The sequence below is a fragment of the Antedon bifida genome, chromosome 5, assembly GCF_963402885.1.
Source record: "Antedon bifida chromosome 5, ecAntBifi1.1, whole genome shotgun sequence".
Taxonomy (NCBI): Eukaryota; Metazoa; Echinodermata; class Crinoidea; order Comatulida; family Antedonidae; genus Antedon; species Antedon bifida.
The window spans coordinates 11,029,238-11,049,370 of record NC_136230.1 but is presented as its reverse complement, the minus strand read 5'-3'; the positions used below and the strand labels follow the sequence as shown (position 1 = coordinate 11,049,370).

The window sequence follows — 20,133 nt, the reverse complement described above, 5'->3', positions numbered from 1 at the left end:
TATTAGACTTGGCAATATGCCTAATATTTAAAAGGAATGAATATTTAATTTATTTAAAAGGAATGGTTTATTCAAAGTCAACACTGTAACTAATCCCTCACTATTCAATCAAAATGTTATTATTATACTACTATATTGTTGAAAAATGGATTGCGTGATATGAAAATGGATTGATAGTAAAACGTAACAAAGATACGTTCTTGTCTGGTTATTAGGTATTCATGCACTGATGAAGCGGAGGATTATTTTTGTAGCGTTTCATTTAAAATAAATTATAATAAATTTTGTTACAAAGAAATATTTTGGTTGTGAAGGTCGTTAAATTTGCTGCCGCCAGCATTACTTCTTTTACCAATTTTAACAATTCAGCTAACATAAAAACATTCAACAATGATAAAATGCCCTACAACTCTGTAACTACTTTATGACTAAGCATATCAAGTTCCGGGTTCGGATGGATATTGTATACGATGAAATGGGACTTAATTTAATGGCAGAAACAACATTTAGTGTGAAATTAAGGGAAATACCCCACTGGCTAAAATAAGCATTGAATTTGCCTTCTCATCCAAAGTGTGCTTTTTTCGGGGCTTGTAACTTGAACGCATAAAATGTGAAGTGAATGACGAGAAGACAATGTCCGTAATTAATTATATTTCGCTCATTGTAGGTTTTCTACTTAAAGTATACTTGGCAAAATGTGAAGGTAAGTAAATACATTGTTTAGTTGTATTGTTCTTGTCTTTAATAATAGTGATTATGTAAGTAAATAGGCCTACAAATTACAGATTGTAGTACATTGATGAATGGTTAGTCAATATAATATGAACGACTCTTAATTGGATGGTGCATGTGTTTTTAGATATTTTTTATAAATATTTTGACACGAATACTTATGATATTTAACTAATATAATAATATTGAGTTTTCCAAGTTAAATGATTTGGAAACTACTTAAATGGACAAAACACTGTGTATTGTAATGGCAGAGATGATCAAAATTGCAATTCCACAAAGCTATGCCGATAATGTGTGTTATGTGAATAAATATGTTACAACAATGTTTCTATCCGAACCACTTATTGTGCTTATACAAAACTACTGTTTTTATTGAACTGTTTATTGATTACGGATTATAATAATTGATTATTGTAGTTGAGGAAATACTTCATATTGTTTTATTGATATTATTAATAAGAAACAACAGACGTGCTGTGCTGCTAGAGTCACGTAAATAAATTGTGATTTAAGATGTGACAAAAGATGTATTTTCCCCTGAAAAAATAATTTCTTTAAATGTTGTTGGTGAATATGCCCTTTTAATGTCACATAGTAGTTATTCACAAAAAAATTTAATTTTTTTCATTTTTTTTTATTTTTTCATGTTCACGTGTGGACAATCTTTAAACTACAGTGGTGATGACACTATCATTGACCTTGGTTAAAATTCCTTTGCACAAAGACTTGCCTTTTCTTCAATTAATAGAGTGAATTGTGTTGTCTATCTTTTTATTTTATATTGACATTATTTATAAGTTGATATAAAGTTTGCGGTACACCACGTATATTAGTTCTGAAAAGAACTGTCGAGTTTTTCGACGTTTCGATCAATGTGCTTTGATGCGATCAAAGCACATTGATTACCGAAAACTTTATATCAACATTTGATTTCGCCATGCAAACCTTCAAACAATATATTATTTATAAGCACATTCACCGTATGTTACAAAACTGTATATGTTATAAAGGTTTAAACTTTAATTTACTTCCGCCAAGGAGGTATATGTAATCGATCGCGTGTGTTTGTTTGTCTGTTTGTTTGTTACTTATTTTGCCAATAGTATTTACTTTGTTTGTATGTATGTTTGTTTGTATGGATGTTTGTTTGTTTGTTAGCACAATAGCGCCTACAGTTTTCAAGTTATCGTTCTGAATTTGTAGGTGTAGATAGGTATATAGACCAGACCATAACTATTGAAAATCAAGAAAATTGGCTTATCAATAACTTCACAAATAGCAAAAATGATATTATTTTCAGACCGGCTAGTGTTAAAAGATAGGAGACAATTTTCAAAAGCCGTCGAGCATTCTTAAAGTAACAAGTGTACTGAAATTGCATTTTCTCGAGAACTACTTGTCCAAAAAACCTCATTTTTGGACAAGGGGTTATAATTTGTGATTTGTAGGCCTGATTTTAAAACATAACTTGACTTAATGTACCGACTAGTTTAAAAAAAACCCATTTCTTTTAAAATCCACCCGCTTGTTTTTCGCGTTGCTGTTCCATTGTTAGTCAAATGAGACTATTGTTAGTTGATAATTAGGTTTTTAGTCACGTTTTATTTCATTTGTGCATAGGTATATACTTGCTGTCAGAACATGCCTGTTGATTTTATGGAAAATTGATATATTGCTCATGTCACAAAAGCTTATCTTCCATCGATATATTAAATTGCACATTCTGTATTCTTTTAACATGGACATTCGTTGACATGGACCAAAATATAAGTCGACTGGCCGAGCGGTTAAGCTTATACATGGGTTAAGGCAGAGGCTCCGCAAATCGGCACAGCTTCAAAACACTCCTCTACCATTATTCTGGTCAATCTTGAGTTTAGAAAGGTCATTATTGCAATGCCGAGATTGTTTGTATTAAAAATTATTTAAACAAATTATTAACCCCAACAGGATTTGAACCATGTAAAGCTAATACATAAAGCAAAAAAATGTATCTTTCAACATGCTCCCAATCAGTGGATATATTTTGCCAAGTACTTCACTCAGTTTCTGAGTGCTTTCATTTGTTTGTTTGTTAGCAGGATTACTAAAAATTTAATTGCAAGATCTTTAGCAAATGAATATACAGATAGATATGTGGTCAAGGACCATGGTCCCAATTCTGGACCACTTTTTAGTATACTTTTTCAGACTTGCTAGTGTTAAAAGATAGGACAGCATTTTTCAAAAGCTGGCGAGCAGTTTTAAAGTAACAAGTAAACTGAAATTGCATTTTCTCGAGAACTACTTGTCCAAAAAACAATACAAAAAGTATATTTGTACAAGAGGCAAGAGTTATAATTTGTGATTTGTAATTTTAAAACATAATTTGATTTAATGTGCACCTTTTTTGATGCGAGTAGTTTAAAAAACCTATTTCTTTTCAAATTCACTCGTTTGATTTTCGAGTTGCTGTTCTATTGTTATTCAACTGAAGCTATTGTTGTTGAAAGGCTTGTTACATAACCATTACACCAAACTCGCATACACATGCTTGTAGTGAAATTAGCCTAAATAACAAACAGCATTAAGACACACACAAATAAGAAGAAACATATTTCGGACTAACTGAAAACCAGTTTAAACCAGAAACAGAAACCATACGTCTTCATTCCGGAACGAAAAACTAACAAACGCAACGGAACTCAGTAAATATATATGGACACTTAAAGACTCTAAAACAAATTACTCAATTAAATGAAAAATTATAAAGAAATGGAAACCTTACTCAAATATTAACAAAGGATGTAATTTATGTATATATGAAAAGTATATTATTATAATAATGTCAACCAGAGCTATGCTCACTGAACCGTAAGAACGAGTAAATTTCTACTTGCAGACATAAGAAAAACTTCTTACTAAATTGCAGATCCAAATAGTTTATCTAATTGAAACAATACAATAGCACCGAGTCAATTAAGCTTATAAGATAATGGGATGTCGATGATTTCTTCCTACTTCCAAATTGTCTAGAATCTAAGCTAATATTTATATCCTCGACAATCCACTTAACTAAAAACGATTCAAAGACTCTGGCTAGTATGGGGGTAAGGGAAATCGCTCTTAGGTCGTTAAGTGATTTAACACTCTTAACCTTAGGGATTGGAATGGCGGTTGGTTTTTTCCAGGCGCTAGGGAATGTTCCTTCTTTAAGGGCACAATTAAAAATATCAGTAATTGGTGGAGCTAATTCAGGGGCAAAGTCTCTAATTAACCGTGCAAGTAGGTCCTCGGGGTGACCTGCCTTTCTTGGAACTAATTTGCTAAGTAATGCTTTTACTTGCCCGACAAAAATATATGGGGGTTCATCATTTGCTGGCAAATAGGCAGGCAACGTCGGTGTTTAGTTGATTAAAATCACCTAGCACAAAAATGGGTGCATAACTATCTACCGAACGAATGGTGTCGATAGTGTCAATGATATGTTCAATCAGACTATGCCCAGCTGGAGCCGACGGCGGGAAGTAAATGCCTCCAAAGTAGAAATGATGACCTTGTTTACATCTGCGTGGCAGGGTGGCTTTTACCCAGAGACATTCGAAGCAACAATCCGCATGTCCAATTACAGGATCTATTTGTATTTCATTACCGGCGTAGATGGCCACACCTCCACCTTTTTTATTAGATCTGTTTTTGGCACAAGAAACAAATTTCGGGATTTCTGCAATGTTCTCCGTATTAACATTGAGCCAGGTCTCTGTTAGAACAGCTACATCTATTTTGTTCTTATTCAGAGTCAGTTCAAATTAGCCCAAAAAGGATTGAAATTACTTGGTAGATTATTATTAACAAAATTAAACATAAAAATTGCTTTTTGTAATTTATGAATATCATCATAGATTGTTAAAGTTTTTAAATTTAAAAATAAGGGTGCACTATAGGCCAGCCAGGATGAGTTTGTACAGAGTCTAATTATTTTTTTCTTTTGTTGAATGGTTTTCAGATTGCAATTGTTTCCATCTGCCCAAATAAGATTACAATAATATAAGTATGGGAGAACTAATGTGCGATATAAAGAAAATAAAATATTCGGTGCGAGTGCATGTTTTAGTCTAACTAAAATGCCAGTATATTTAGAAATAATATTATTGTGTAGTAAATATCAGGAAAGAAATAAGTGCTGCATAGGCAGGATCATGTATAAAAATAAAACAGACAAATTTCTTGTTTCTGCCTCAAAATAAAATATTTATTATACGAGTACTTTCGACCATAGTCATCATCAGGTACTGATAGAATATTGGTAAAAGACGAATACATATAGAAAAAGGGTACACTAGAAAACAAAGGAGTCTATTATGGGCTATATGGGCGTAACAATGAACAGGCAAATAACAAATTAACAAAAGCATTGACAAACAAAAGGTATTATATAATAATAACTCATGTCAATCAGATAGACAAGATAGAACTCAATTCCTATAAGATTACGATCTCGTTTATATGATATCATGGGATGTACATTAAAAATGTTCTTAGTTACTGGGTCACATTCCAAGATATGGTAGTTATCCATGACGAAGTAGGATGGAATGTTAGAACTAAAGACGTACGATCAGACACATCATGAACTTTAGGTATGAGTGCTTCTTCATGGGTGACGGTGCGTATCCTATCCAATGATTTATCAACAATGTCATTTGGATATCCACGTTGATAAAAGAATTCAGCCCTTTCTGCGGTCCTCAACTTAAAGTCCTCATTGCTACTACAAATCCTTCTGAGTCTCAAAAATTGAGAATACGGAATAGCTCTCTTACAAGAAGGCGGGTGTGATGATGCGTAATTAAGGTATGTGTGGGCATCTGTATCCTTATAATGTACTGATGTTATCAAATTTAAGTTATCAATACTTAATAATAATAATAATAATATTTATTCGGCAAAAGTTCATAAAGTACATTTTACAATTCATCTTGCCAGGAGCAAGTAATAGGCATGAGCCCAAACAGAAAACTGCTCTTACTCCATCATTACTTATAAAATACAAAAATAACAAAACTAAGTAGCACAAATTAAGTCAAAATAAAACAAAACAAAGTTATAATGAGATACACCAATTAAAAATAAGCTGCATTGAATAAACAATATAAACAATTACAACTTAATATTTTGAGATCAAATGTTTGGTGAGTTGGGCTTTAAAGTCTGAAATTGTAGCACATTGTTTAATTTCATTGGGAAGTTGCTCCCATAATCTAGGGAAAATAACAAACGATGAATTTAAAAATGTATTGGTCTTTGCCTTCCAATGTATTAACCGCCCTTCACACCTCTCACTTGATCTCACAAACTCATTAAAGGATGATGGACAGAGGCATGCATTATTTTAAAACCTAATGTGAGTCTATACACTTTAAATATATCTTCAATACTTAAAATATTTAGGGTATTTAACCTATATAAATATGAAGTGTCCCAATTTCCTTCTTTTCTGTACATAATTATTCTAGTGGCCTTTCTCTGAACCCTTTCATTAATTGAATGTCCAAAAATGCGACCGATTTAGAGGATATTTCATTTGTAAACTCAATAGCTGGATGGTAATTATTCGCAAAATCAATGAACGCAAGTACATCTTCAGTACTACCACTAGTTGCTCCAATACAATCATCAATGTATCGCTTAAATAATTCAGGTTTCTGTCCTTCAAATTGTTCAAAGATGTTATGTTCAAGATAGCCCATAAGGAGACAAGCAAATGATGGCGCCATCTTGCTACCCATACTGACTCCTGATATTTGACGATAATATGATCCATTAAAAGCAAAAGCTGTAGTAGTGAGTACTAGTTCAGAAAGGCGAAGTATAGTTTCTACTGAGCACATTCGCGGTTGGTTTATGTCCTTCTCTAGATAGTGTCTGAGTGCGATTAGTCTATCATTGATAGGTATTGACGTATATAAAGATTTAACATCCATAGTAAAAATATATCCTCCCATTGATGTAAATTGAAAATTCTCAAATAATTTCACAGCTTCATTAGTATCGTTAATATACGTTGGTAATTTTTGCACGATAGGTTGCAAAATACTATCTATAAATTCACTAAAAACCACAGTGGGACTATTACAAGCTAAAACAAGGTCTTCCTGGGTTACTTTGTTTGTGAATCTTTGGTAGCATATACCAATTAGCACAGGACCCATCAGTGTTAATTAAGCTGTTCGCAGTTGCAGGAAGTTGATTATTCTTAATCAGCGATTTAATAGTCGTTTTAACAATATCAATATCTTTAGAAGTAGGATCATTAAGAAGTGGTTGATACGTTGCGCGATCTGATAATTGTCGTTCACCTTTTGAGATATACAAATCTTTCCTCCACACAACAGTAGCACCACCTTTGTCAGCTCGCTTTATAACATAATTAGGGTTATTCTTCAATGTACGTAGCGCAGATAAGTCTCTAACAGACATGTTGCGTGATTTAACACGTTGTTTAATATCAAGCTGTTCAATTTCGTGTCTACATTTCTGAATATACAGGTCTAAGGAAGCAAACTTACCCGGAAATGGGGTCCAATTAGACTTCTTGCGGTTAAGTTGTTGAAATTCATCGCGATTTGACACTGTAGAATCTTGATCATGGAATTGAGCTTTGAGCCTCAGGCGTCTGTAGTATTGTTCTAGATCTGATTTAGCATCAAATTCATCAATATACTTCTGTTGTGGTATGAATGATAAACCTTTGGATAGAACTCACCTTTCATCTTCTGTTAGAACCAAGTCTTCAGGTATTGTAACCACAAGTTTAGAAGTGTCAACATTCATTGGCATGGATGTTGTTCGATGTACTGGACGATCTTTGCTAAGGAAATTGAGCTTCTTCTGCTTTCCAAGCGAAAGACATTCATAATACCATAGGTTCAAATCATGAACAACACCACGTATATGATGAAAATCAAGCACAGTGCAAGACCCTTGAAGATTGTTCCGATGACGAATCATATGTTCATGGTGGTATAGAACCTTGTCATAGTGGCACTGTATACTTCTACGCATAAATTTAGTGAAACATCGTTAATATTGGTTATATATTCTGTGTGATTAAACCATGTTAGTGTTTCATCTATAATTATTCCTAAACATTTAGTATGGGAGACCTGTGAAATAGTAGTATTGTCAATCATAATTTGAATATTGTGATTTTGTCGTCTACTATGCTTATTTTTAAACATAATGTAATTTGTTTTAAATATATTAAGTGATCATTTATTAGATTTAAGCCAGGAGGAAACTTTATTTAATTCTTGATTTACTATCGTGATGAGTTGTTTAATATTTTTATCAGAAACTACTATGTTGGTGTCATCTGCGTATAAATAAAATTAGAAATTATCGGAAATAGAAACAATATCGTTTAAATAAATTATAAATAATAATGGGCTCAAAATGGACCCTTGTGGAACCCCGCATCGAATTATATTAGTTGTTGATTTATGATTGTTATACACGGTGAATTGGGATATGTTGGTTAAATAACTCTTGAACCACTCATATGCGATCCTTCTTACACCGTAATGATAAAGTTTTTAAAGAAGAATTTGATGGTCTATGGTATCAAATGCCTTTGCGAGGTTCAAAAATATACCCATAGCATGATGATTATTATCAAGTCTTGTAACTATACCATTATACGCTTCTAGTACTGCCATGTAAGATGAATATTTACTACGAAACCCGTATTGCCGGTCATAAAGTAAAGTATTAGGCTATTATTTATACATTTTTATAGGTATATGCGATTATGGATAATTCGTTCGAAATTTTTTGAAAGCGCTGGCAATACAGATATCGGACGGTAATTTTGAATTTTATTATAAGAACCTGCTTTGTGAATTGGTACTACCATTGATATTTTAAGTTTTGTTGGAAAAATACCAGAAAGGATAGACATATTGAAGATATGTGTTAGAAGAATCGCCAAGGAGTGGATAACATACTTTATGATACTCATTTTTAAATCGTCATATCCCGGACTTTGAATTAAGTAAGTCATGTGCCAATTATTTCATTAACATCGGTTGGTAGAAAAAAAAGTGATTGGTGATGATAGGTTCTTCAGATGATTGATAAATTCATCTTTTTGGGTTAATTGAATTTTTGAGGCAAGTTCAGGACAAACATTACAAATATTGATATAACTGTGTCACTTATTTTTTTAATATTTCGCCTGAAGAGTGCGGCCAGCTACATGCTGGTCATACGAAACAGATTTGTAGCGATTAAAACAATGAAGTAATCAAGTTTTCTGCTGTTATTTTATTTATATATATAATATATATTTTTTCCAGGAGAAATCTTATGTAGGAGAATTTTACAGTAGGCGGAGGTACGCACTCTCGGCTTTCTAGTTGTTTTATGTTTCTAAATTCTTACCATGGACTATTTTGTAAGAGCATTGTGTAACGTAATTAATGCTATCCATGTGTTGGGTGTAAATTGGAACTGTACACCAATTGTCTATAACAACACATGTAGCATTCTTCGAGAACCCTTGGCAGTGATAATCCCTCTTTGCTTGAACTTATCTATATTATAAATGATGGTTAATTTTGACATAGGCGGGACAAAACTCTGCCTTGGATACCTACCTGATCTATCTCAGATATACCGCGAAATGTAAATTTGATAACATTAGTTTTCACTATTACGATATTGTTCCATAATATGGAAATATTATTATATTATTATTATTCTTAATATTATTTCTATCTTAGGAAGATATTATAAAGAGTTTTATAACTAACGTTCTGATTTCATCGGTAGATTTTCAATTCAATTTCAATTGTACGCGGGTCGAAGTAATTTCCGGGTTCACGATGAGTTCACATGTTCACCTTGCAAATTCCTGGTTTCAACTAAGTTGGCCGTTAGTGGCTATATCCATTTTAGTTTTTTTGTTTATTTTCGGACCGCGCATGTGAAGGTACAGTAGTTAAAAAAAATAAAAATTATACTGCAAATTAATAAAGATCAAATAAATATACGCCATAAAGCATCGGAGTATATTGTGGGGAATAGTATTATAAAATTACATAGGGAGATCTGATGATAAGACCCTTTGTTTAAAATCGAGTGAAATCCCGATAGCCGAGTTTTATTGAGTTAGCTGGCAGGAATGAGGTCTATCTGTGTCCCGTTAGGACCGGGAAACGTCTGCCCATGTTACAAGCCGTCTAAAACGTCTTCATTCTTGTTCTGAAAATGAGGTTTAAAGAGTAGGCCTACATTGTCAATTGATGCTGTGTTTATTTCTTATATCACACCCCTGTTTATTGTGTAACACTATACAATAATATCCATGCACTGTGTTATTAAATTAAAGAATAGCGGCCTTTTCAAGTAGTTGCATACAAATCGGTAAAGTCCTGCTATTAGAAAATATATTCTTTGCTATTAGAAAGATTTTGCTTGAAACAGGACTTCTCCAAAATAAAAATATGTAAATTCTCACAAATTGTGATCAAAGAAAAGAATTCTATAAATAAGCTATTACTTATTTTAAGAAAATTATTGCTTGAAACAAGAATTCTATAAAATAAAAATATAGGTAACTTCTTACTTATTTTAAGAAACAATATTGATTGAAATAGGTAATAAGTATACTTTTATTTGAGCATCTAGAGTATTCTTGGTAAGAATATTATTTATTAAAGATTTATTTTTATTTTTTGTTTGTGATGCTTGGTAAGAAATGCGCCATTCTTGGTAAGTAAAAGTCTGTAATTTTGCTCTATGCATTTTTTTAGATTAAAGAAATACTGTAATTTAGTACTTCATTGTTATATGAACACCATTGGCATTGATTTGTATCTTTCTGTATAAATAATGTTGTATATAAGCTAGCTTTATTTACTTTATTGCTTTATATTATTTTTTTATAGGACGTATACTTGACATTGCAGGCTATTCAGCAAGACCAACCGTTATGGCCAGTTATGATTCAATATTTTATGGCTATACCTTAAGAAACAATCGAACAGAAGATATCACATTAGGAATACTGAATGACCCACGAGATCTAAGAAATGTAACTTACACAACATCCTCACCAATTACAGGCGACATGTACGTTTTTCCAGATAGTACTGGAATTCTAAGGAATTATAATAACGACCTGATTAGACTTGGTGTCGCTGTGCGTTTCATTACCAATATACGAGAGCAAGTCGGTGTATTTTCAATTGAGGCAAAATTACAAGATGTATGCACAAGAACAGCAATTGTGATAATTCATGAATCAGGTAGGTCTATACCTACAGAACAAAAGGAGTTTTAAAAATGTCAAATATAATTCTAAAATTATGCATTTGTTTATGTGTGTATTTATTTCTGTATTATAGTAGTCTGGTAATTTGGATATATTGTAATCAAATGAAAAAAGATGTTTAGTCGGTTTATATACGGAATTATTTTATATAACTCATCAAGAATTGTATTGCGTTTTTTGTTTGGTGATTCAGCATAATGTTGATGTTTTATTTCAGCTACTATCAATTTTTTGAAGAAAACCGTGACCGTTAGCGTTGGTGATTCTGTCACGCTAGAAGCTGAATCAACGTCAGTTGATGGCCTTAAATGGAAACGTAATTATGGTAACGTCATATGGAACAACACACAGTCGGTCAAGATTGATAACGTACGAGCTCAAGATGGCGGTGTATATGAATGTTTTCTTGATGGTGCTCCTGATGGTGATATTGGAATAATGAGGCTGATTGTAAGAGGTAAGTTAATTTTAAAAGGTTTAAAATAAATACATATGGACAAATACTGTACATTTCATTTTACTCAGTAATAGGCATAATCTGTTCCACATTCTACAACGCATTGAGCCTTAGGATAGGGTACAAAATGTAGGCCTACATAAGTTTGGTCTTATATAATAAGCAAATATCCTATTCTGTGAAAAGAAAATAATATCAATTAAGGCTACTGTATGAAAGCGCTCACTTACAATATTATACATTTGAAATTATAATATTTTATGTTTTAAAAGGTCGAGCTTAGTAAGTAAGCCCTATTCTCGGAACTACATGCCAATATTAGATGATAAAATAAAATAGCTTTGCTAGGCTTTATAATCATCAACCGAGTCTCTAACTTCGACAGAAAGCCTGTTTTATGTTTTCCACTAGATAAATATATAAATTTAAAGCGCTGGTTTGTTGCAAATTCATATCTATTTTTTACTTAAGTTCAGCTCAGTTCATGAACGTTATATTTACCTGTTGAAAATATATATGTTTAAAGATAGTGTAACTCGTAAAAAATAATTGTATGCTGGTGTCTGGGAGTGTTTTTCTATATATTTTTTTTACAAAATCATAAGATAAACATTACCGTACAAATTTAAGATTGTCCATCCCCAAAGTGGAATCCACCAGCTTGTGAAATGGATTGTCCAGTTTGTTACAATGGTGGAGTGTGTGATGACAAAACGGGGTTGTGTGTTTGTACTGCCGGATTTACTGGGATGCAATGTGAAATGGGTACGTATTTATGTAGTGGTAACAGTTCCTATTGCGTTCTAATCATGTGGCAATGTTTTATGATCAAAACTCATCATGTAGTATCAGAATTCAATCCCAAAATCTTTCATTAACCACCAAGACATGATAACAAATACAACTTGGCTGACAATGAAGTTTAAACACTGAAGAATCATTAAAGAATCAGCCTAGATTAGCAATAATGATATGATATTATGAGTGGCGTGTTTTATACTTAAAATTCGGAAATTGAGATTGAAATAGTTGTATTATTTTGGTTTAACAGTTAATAGAACTTTCTATGAAGCAATGGAATATGTGTATAACGATAGGCCTATGGTTTTAGAATGTAAAAAAACATACATTTTACCGTAATGTATGCACTGCTATTCTCTACTTAGAGTCCTACTATATTTTCAACTAAGCTACTTTATATTTCATCTTGTTTATTTGTTTCTTTCTATTTTTATTCTATTTTACTTTAACATGTCCATTAATCAAGTAATATTTTTTATATTATAAACGTTATTTGATTCTTTCTTTTTCAAATAACTTCAGCTGTATAACAAAGTACATTCACACACAATTAAATTTGATCATCTTCAGTTGTTATCATTTACAAAATAAAAACAATGGATGAATGTTCATCACCGCATTCGTTTCATTTTCATAGCATGTGGATATAACAAGTGGGGTCTTGATTGTCGGACACAGTGTTCTTATATACCTGGAAATACACATGCTTGCAGAGGTTCCTTTATATGTCCACCAGATCCGGTTGGCTGCAGTTGTACTGCTGGATACCAAGGATTGGATTGTGGAGATGGTAAAATTATAGTTACAATATTACTTCCGTCCAAATCTAATGAGGTAGCATTAGATTATAAAATATACACAGACTATATAATCAGTTGTCGAGCCACGTTATACCAATCACCGTATACTAATAATTATAGTATTCATAATAATAATAATTGTGGCAATAAAATAAAAGTGTCTAAAATTGTAGACAGATATTTAAGCATGTATCCTTGTCATTAATGCTGACGGCCTCAGTATGAATCAAAATGCCTAAATATATTTTAATATAATATCTGTATAATATTTGCATTCCGTATGCACATTCTCACTAATTTAATAACATAATGTTTGTTTAAGATTGCGATAAGGGATATTATGGATCCGGATGTCAAATGAAATGCAATTGCGATTATTGTCACAATGCAACAGGTTGTACATCTACTTGCTCTGAAGGATATGAAGGCCCACAATGTCAAGGTAAATCAGTAATATGGTATTAAATAGTCATATATTTAATTTTTTTTCTATAAAGTTTAAATAAGTATAGTTAGGCCTATTCAAACATAATCTTAAAATTAATTTTAGTCAGAATAAAGAGCAAATGTGTAATGTTACTATCTATCATTTCCACAAAAACTTAAAAACTCTGAATTGAAGACATCAACTAATTAATTTTAAACTGTAGTAACAACATACTCATGCCCTATGGGTTACTTTGGCGAAATGTGTAATTACCCATGTCATTGCAACAACTCTGATACTTGTAATCGGGAGGATGGAAGCTGTGATAATGGATGTGATGAAGCATGGGCTGGACCCAACTGCAGTATCGGTACGTGTTATTCTTTTAGTTCGCTTACTTAGTCATACTATAAACCAAATTATCATAGTAAAATCTAGAAAATTCGTAGAATAACGTCGCTTTGGCGATAGACCTTATCTAAATATTTTTGATTGATCAGATCTGTTTTGTTTACAATCCAATGTTTATTCTGTGTGGTGTAGGTATATAGCCTTATAGAGTTTTAATTCTGGGCAATTTAACCTAACTTCTTTGATATTATGATTAAGCTTTACCTTACCTGAGAGAACTACCAAGAGTCATTAAACAGATGGCAACATCCATTTCTTTTGACGTTAGCTGGATCTATGGTGAAGATTATGGAACAGGAATCATCATACACCATCAACTTTGGTACAGGTTGAGTACAGATAGCAAATGGTCAGTTGTGAAAAGCAGAAATTCTAATATTGTGAATATAACAAGACTTGAACCTAATGACAATATTGTATTTTACGCTCGACATTCAAGAAACGTTTATAATACAGAATCAACTGGTCCACCAAGTCCACAGGGGATAACGCAATCAGTTTGCTCAGGTAAACATATAACGTATCTATTTCTTACTTTATTCTATGTGTTTGTAGCCTCATCATCATAAATATTAATTATATAAAAACAAGGCCAACAGCCATAAGTCACGTGCTCTCAGAAAAAAATGAACTTTCAAAAAGTAATGTACTTCAAAACTTTTCTGTACATCAAAACAGTTAAAAAAGTACAGAAAAGCGATAAAACGCATAGTGATACCGAACCGACAGACAGACCGACAGAACGACAGACCGACAGACCGACCGACCGACATAGTGAACTATTGAGTCGCGTCCACGCGACTAAAAATGGTAGACTATGAAGAACAAGAGAATTAGGTGATTATGGCGAGTTTCATTTGCCTTTTCCCTTTACTTTTACTAAGAAGTATTTATATTGTATTATTGACTTGATGAAAAATGTATGTCTATAATACAATGGCTTATAATAACGCCTCATGCATTATGCATGAGGCATTATATCAGCCTATGTTTTTGTATTAATACTGTAACAATTGTTTAATGCCTGTATTTAAATGAATAGAACCAATGATTTCGCCGAACGTGTTATTCACGTCTGTTTCTGGAAAAGAAATTGGGATCAATATTCAGGTAAACGTAAACTGTTTTATTTTATATTGTTTTTAAACCAACACAAATGGTAATTAGTACCATTAATAGTACCATCAACAATAACAAGAAGAATAACATGAGTTCAACTATTTAACATAGGCGCTTACGAATCTCAAAACAAGTAAAGTAAAGAAACGAGTTTACATTTATCGTCTTACATAGGTCTGCAGCAAACATTTTATTCAAATTCAAATGAAAAGTAACGGTTGCAAAATGAAAAATCATTCAGTAGGCTTCTGATTAATATTACAGGTGGCTGATGACAGTATTGAGAAAATTCAATGTGACGACATTCTACTTTATCAAGCTCAAGTTAAATTACCAAATGCGGAAATAAACATTGTCAATGAAACAGATTGCGAGAATTCTTTGAATTTTAAAAATCTATCGGAATGCATTGAATACAGTTTTAAAGCAAGATTAGTTAATAATGAACATTTTATTGGACCATGGAGTGAGGAATACAAACAACTAACAGCACCGTCAGGTAGGCTATGTATCATAAGACCATGTTAGACCTAATAAGCATAACTGGTCGTTGATACACCTTTTTTAAGCTATGTTTCCACCAAATTTACCCTCCAATTAATCACAATACAATAGATTATTTAGAATTAATATTTATAATTGTGATTAGTTGCATGGAATGAAGCATATTCAGATAATCAAATTCTCTATGCTAAGAATAAAAGTTTATGTATTATTATATAGTAATCGCACTCATGTTATAAAGTCTCCTTTCTACTATCTTTTTAATGTTTGATTTCTATATCTGGATGTAATGAGTCTGAAATACCGTAGAACAGAATATTGATACAATGATTATTGATAACATATACAATCATATTATATAGAGGTCAAGTTACAAAAACACACAATTGAAGAACGATCAATATTTATATCATGGAATGAATCAAGATGTAGCAAAGAAGTGGAAAGCAAGATAATGTATCATTACTCACTAAGCGCAGACAATGGTAATATTCAAGTAGGAACTACGGAAGAAACTCAGCTTCTATTTGACAACGATATACAACCATGTACTACTTATACATTTGAAGTATCTGCATCATTTCAAAACGTCACTGGTCCCGCCGACAAAACGATAATGACAACACGGACCGCATGTATGTTTAGAAAAAACGCCCTTGCTAAATTGAGTATAGTATTATTATTATCAAAATGTCACGTTTTTGTTAAACTCTGTTTTCCGATACAAAATACTTAAGAATTATAATGATGTGATAATGATAGTTGGTTATTTTTAATGTCCATGTACAGTATTTATCGTTTTTACAGTATGCATATATCAAATAAATATTCTTCTTTTTAGTTCCAGGGATACCAACTATAACTAAAACGTCATCTACACAGTTGTCTATTTCTTTAGAATGGTCTCCATCTTCTATAAATTCTTGTAAAGTTGAGTTGTACAAAATCTCTATCACATCAGATAACACTGAGGAGATGTTTAAAACAACTACAGCACAAGACATAGAAATACAAGATGACGTTCTTCCAAATACAATTTACTTGGTGAAAGTAAGCTTATCTAGAAAACATACCTGTTGATAAAAATAAAAACAGGAAAAAAAATAGACACATGGACTTATTGTTCTTGAACTTGAACTATTAACGAAAAAGATGAGAGTTCTAAAAGGTCAAACAGGCCATCCTCATTCTCAAAATAGAATGTTTCTAACCCAAATTGATTATCTATACGATTAGCAGTACCAGTTTAGACTGAAGCATAAATTACATTTATTTACAATTTTGAATTGTAAGACTATGAATTCAACATTGTAAAATATGACTTTGTATCATTTATTGGTTTAATAATTTATATTGTTAATTGGTAAATAGGTAGCAGCAATGACATTAAAAGGGTATGGCAACTTTTCAGAGGAAGCGAGTATAACAACATTAGAATCAACAAACACAGGTGTGTGCCCATTTTCCTTACTGTCCTATTTTTGTAAACTAAAAAATCAAATTTGTTTGCATGCTTTATCCATATAATTATTTAAAACAACAGTATTGTACTGCACACCACCGCACATGGTCAAATGCATCATTTAAAATTCTATAGATTAACGTAATTTTACATTTTCGGAGGTTTTCATATTTTATTAAATATTAATATCTACTTAAAAATACGGTCGTAAGCAAGGGAAGTTTCCGTTGTCCAATTTTGATGAAATTAAAAATAGTTGCAATACCTTCTTGTCAAATCCTTGACGCAGACAAATTTATTTGTGGAGCAACAATAGGAAAATGTAAAATAATTTTAAAAACTTACACAACTATTGATTTTGTAAATAGTATATAGTTACTGGAGTGGTAAGTGTAATACTATTGTTATTAATATTAATTTTCAATGTTATTTCATTTGCGGAGAATGCACTGTACATTAAACTGTAAATTATTTGTATGCGATATTATAGCATACATGTACACATTGGTCATTAGCACAATATATATTTTTCTTACTGTAGGTGTTATTATAGGATCAGTTACTGGATCTGTAGCTTGCTTGATTGCCATACTTATCATGATAGTTTTGATTAAGAAAAGGTATGCACTTAACATAATATTCTAGTGGCAGTGTTAAACAAATTCGTAGATTCAATGTTATCTAACGACAGAACACTGTGCTTCATACATTTATTTCCGTTAGTGCCCAAGTTCTTAAACGGGAATTGTGAATGTGAACATTGTAACATTATAAGAATTATTTATTAATAACTAATAAAGTATTATTATTGGTCATAGGTTAATAGTTACATAACTAGAACATTCCTATGTATACAGAAGGTGACAACAGAAAATCTAAATTCAATTATCTTAACGGCTATACTTTTTATAATAAACCTAAATGTATGTATTTACTCTAATTTTTCAGAAAGTATCAGCTGTGTGCACGTTTCTACCAAGAAGCTACAGCGAAAGATATTGAACTTTTTTCAAATAAAAAACCAAACAGAAAAGGTTAGATAAATCATGGATAAAATAGCACAATAATATGCATCAGTCTGACATCAGATGTTCCATCTCTTTTTACCGACAGAGCGCATGTACTGTACGTTGGAGTATGGCAGGCGTCTACTTAAAAAACGAGCGCTAGTGGAACGGTTAGTGACGTATCTAAACTGGCCAGCTAATCCCAGATCAGCGAGCGAGGATACAATTTATTTGAAAACTTACGTATAAAATTGCAGCTAAGCGAATGAAGAAAAGATTGATAATACTACATAAAGTAATAGGTTTATTAATTATTATTCGGCATCTGTAGGCCTATATACTATGCTCAATTGTATCACTGATAATTTCAAATCATACAATCGTCTCATCAATTCATAGAATGTTCTGTATGTTACTTTTTTAGTTGCAACTGTTGAAGAGACAGAAAGAACTATACACAATGATATAGCTATTTCCAACAATGATATATACTTGGAACCGACAATTCCCAGCAATCGTTCACCTGAAGTTATCAATCAGACAATCGACGATTCTGATAACTTTTACGAGGTAAAATAGTACATTTAATAGTACATTCAAATATTATAAAGAAAACTGTTTATTGAGTTTTTTCAATCAAAAATAATAATAAAGACTTCATATTTAAGTAATTTATATTTATGATTACGTGCCAGCAATCTATTCGCAGAAAACGCAATTAATATTGTTTAACATAATGTTTGTTTTATTGGTAGCAGTGCTTTAGCGCGTTGGGAACTCTTTTTATGATGTTACCGTCGATAAGTATCCTTTCGCAATTTGTATATATTTCTTTTTTAAAGCTCGATTGAATACATTGTGTTTTTACGTGTCAGCATTCTACTCCCGAAAATCATAATTAATGTTATTTTACACAATGTTTGTTTTATTATTAAAAACCTACATGTTTTGTGACAATTAGTATTATAATGGTGCTTGGTTCCCACTTGAAAGCAACGTAAGGACATACGCAGTAAGTAATTGACGAATCACGATGTGTTGGATTGTTCGAACTGCCGCTTTTGATTGGTCAACTCATTAGCAGTGCGCATACGTCATTGCGTTGCGTACAAGTGCGAACCAAGCTTAATCTTTTGTACGATTTTTGTTAAGGAACTTGGCAACTATAACCCTCTACATCTGCCGAAAACAACCAAGAGCACTGCAACTAAGATTGATAGCATATATTATAACGAGCCAAGTAAGTTGAATTTAGTCCTGCAGCAGCTAAAAAAAATAGAAAAAAAAAATTATGAATTGTGTGAGGTGTATTTTCCCAAACTATTAACCATACACACCATTATTATTTAGGTTGGTTTTACGCAATACTGTTTGCTTACAGCGCTGATGTTACGACTTGAATTAATTTTGAATCATTTTATAACATTGAATTTATTTTATACTATAGTGTATTAAATTCGATTCAGCTACAGCATGGATGAATGACTTTAGAAACATTATATTTATCATAGTACTGATTATTAGTGTCTAATGCCAGAAAATGATATTACTAAATATATTAATAATTAAAAAAACATTAACACAACATATTATACCTTATAAGGTCAATTTAAAGGTAAAGCTAATAAGACAAATAACGTAGACGCTAAATCCAAAAATCATGAAGGTATTTTTAACAAATCATTAGACTTGGAACCAAGCAACAAAAACCTACTTGGAACTACAAATCAAGAAATAGCAATACATGATCTTCCATCATACGTCTTGTCAAAAAATGTTGATCCAATAAACGGCTTTGAGAAAGATTTTGAGGTTTGTCTTTTTACCTTTTCTATCTGAATGAACAATTAAATGCAAATTGAGGTTTCCGGAAACAAATCCAACAATTGTCTGGATTTCTTGGTTGGATCTCAATTTCGTTCTGCTGAATGTAGACGTTAGTGTAAATGCAATTGATTAACCGTGTGACAGAAAAAGAAACATTTCAAATGACAAGTGGATAAAACATATCATCTTGTCATATTATTAGTATCATAATAAATCGTATACTTTCAATCATAATCCTAAAAGAATAGTAATTTTTCTTTTTTAA

The 20,133-nt window shown here is 31.9% G+C and overlaps 1 protein-coding gene across 1 annotated transcript in view; it reads left to right on the top strand.

Moving 5' to 3' along the window:
* Window positions 1-631: 631 nt before the first annotated feature.
* Window positions 632-20,133, top strand: part of LOC144843313 (receptor-type tyrosine-protein phosphatase T-like) — a 75,917-nt gene continuing 56,415 nt past the window's right edge. Inside the window, exons 1-18 of the mRNA XM_078700106.1 lie at window positions 632-706; window positions 10,668-11,027; window positions 11,271-11,510; window positions 12,141-12,275; window positions 12,949-13,101; window positions 13,434-13,553; window positions 13,762-13,908; window positions 14,148-14,456; window positions 14,992-15,059; window positions 15,333-15,567; window positions 15,935-16,207; window positions 16,414-16,622; window positions 16,944-17,022; window positions 17,576-17,654; window positions 17,983-18,068; window positions 18,466-18,611; window positions 19,194-19,281; window positions 19,729-19,853. Coding sequence (XP_078556232.1) covers window positions 637-706; window positions 10,668-11,027; window positions 11,271-11,510; window positions 12,141-12,275; window positions 12,949-13,101; window positions 13,434-13,553; window positions 13,762-13,908; window positions 14,148-14,456; window positions 14,992-15,059; window positions 15,333-15,567; window positions 15,935-16,207; window positions 16,414-16,622; window positions 16,944-17,022; window positions 17,576-17,654; window positions 17,983-18,068; window positions 18,466-18,611; window positions 19,194-19,281; window positions 19,729-19,853 — 2,922 coding nt within the window. The 5' untranslated portion in view covers window positions 632-636. The remainder of the gene's footprint in view (window positions 707-10,667; window positions 11,028-11,270; window positions 11,511-12,140; window positions 12,276-12,948; window positions 13,102-13,433; window positions 13,554-13,761; window positions 13,909-14,147; window positions 14,457-14,991; window positions 15,060-15,332; window positions 15,568-15,934; window positions 16,208-16,413; window positions 16,623-16,943; window positions 17,023-17,575; window positions 17,655-17,982; window positions 18,069-18,465; window positions 18,612-19,193; window positions 19,282-19,728; window positions 19,854-20,133) is intronic.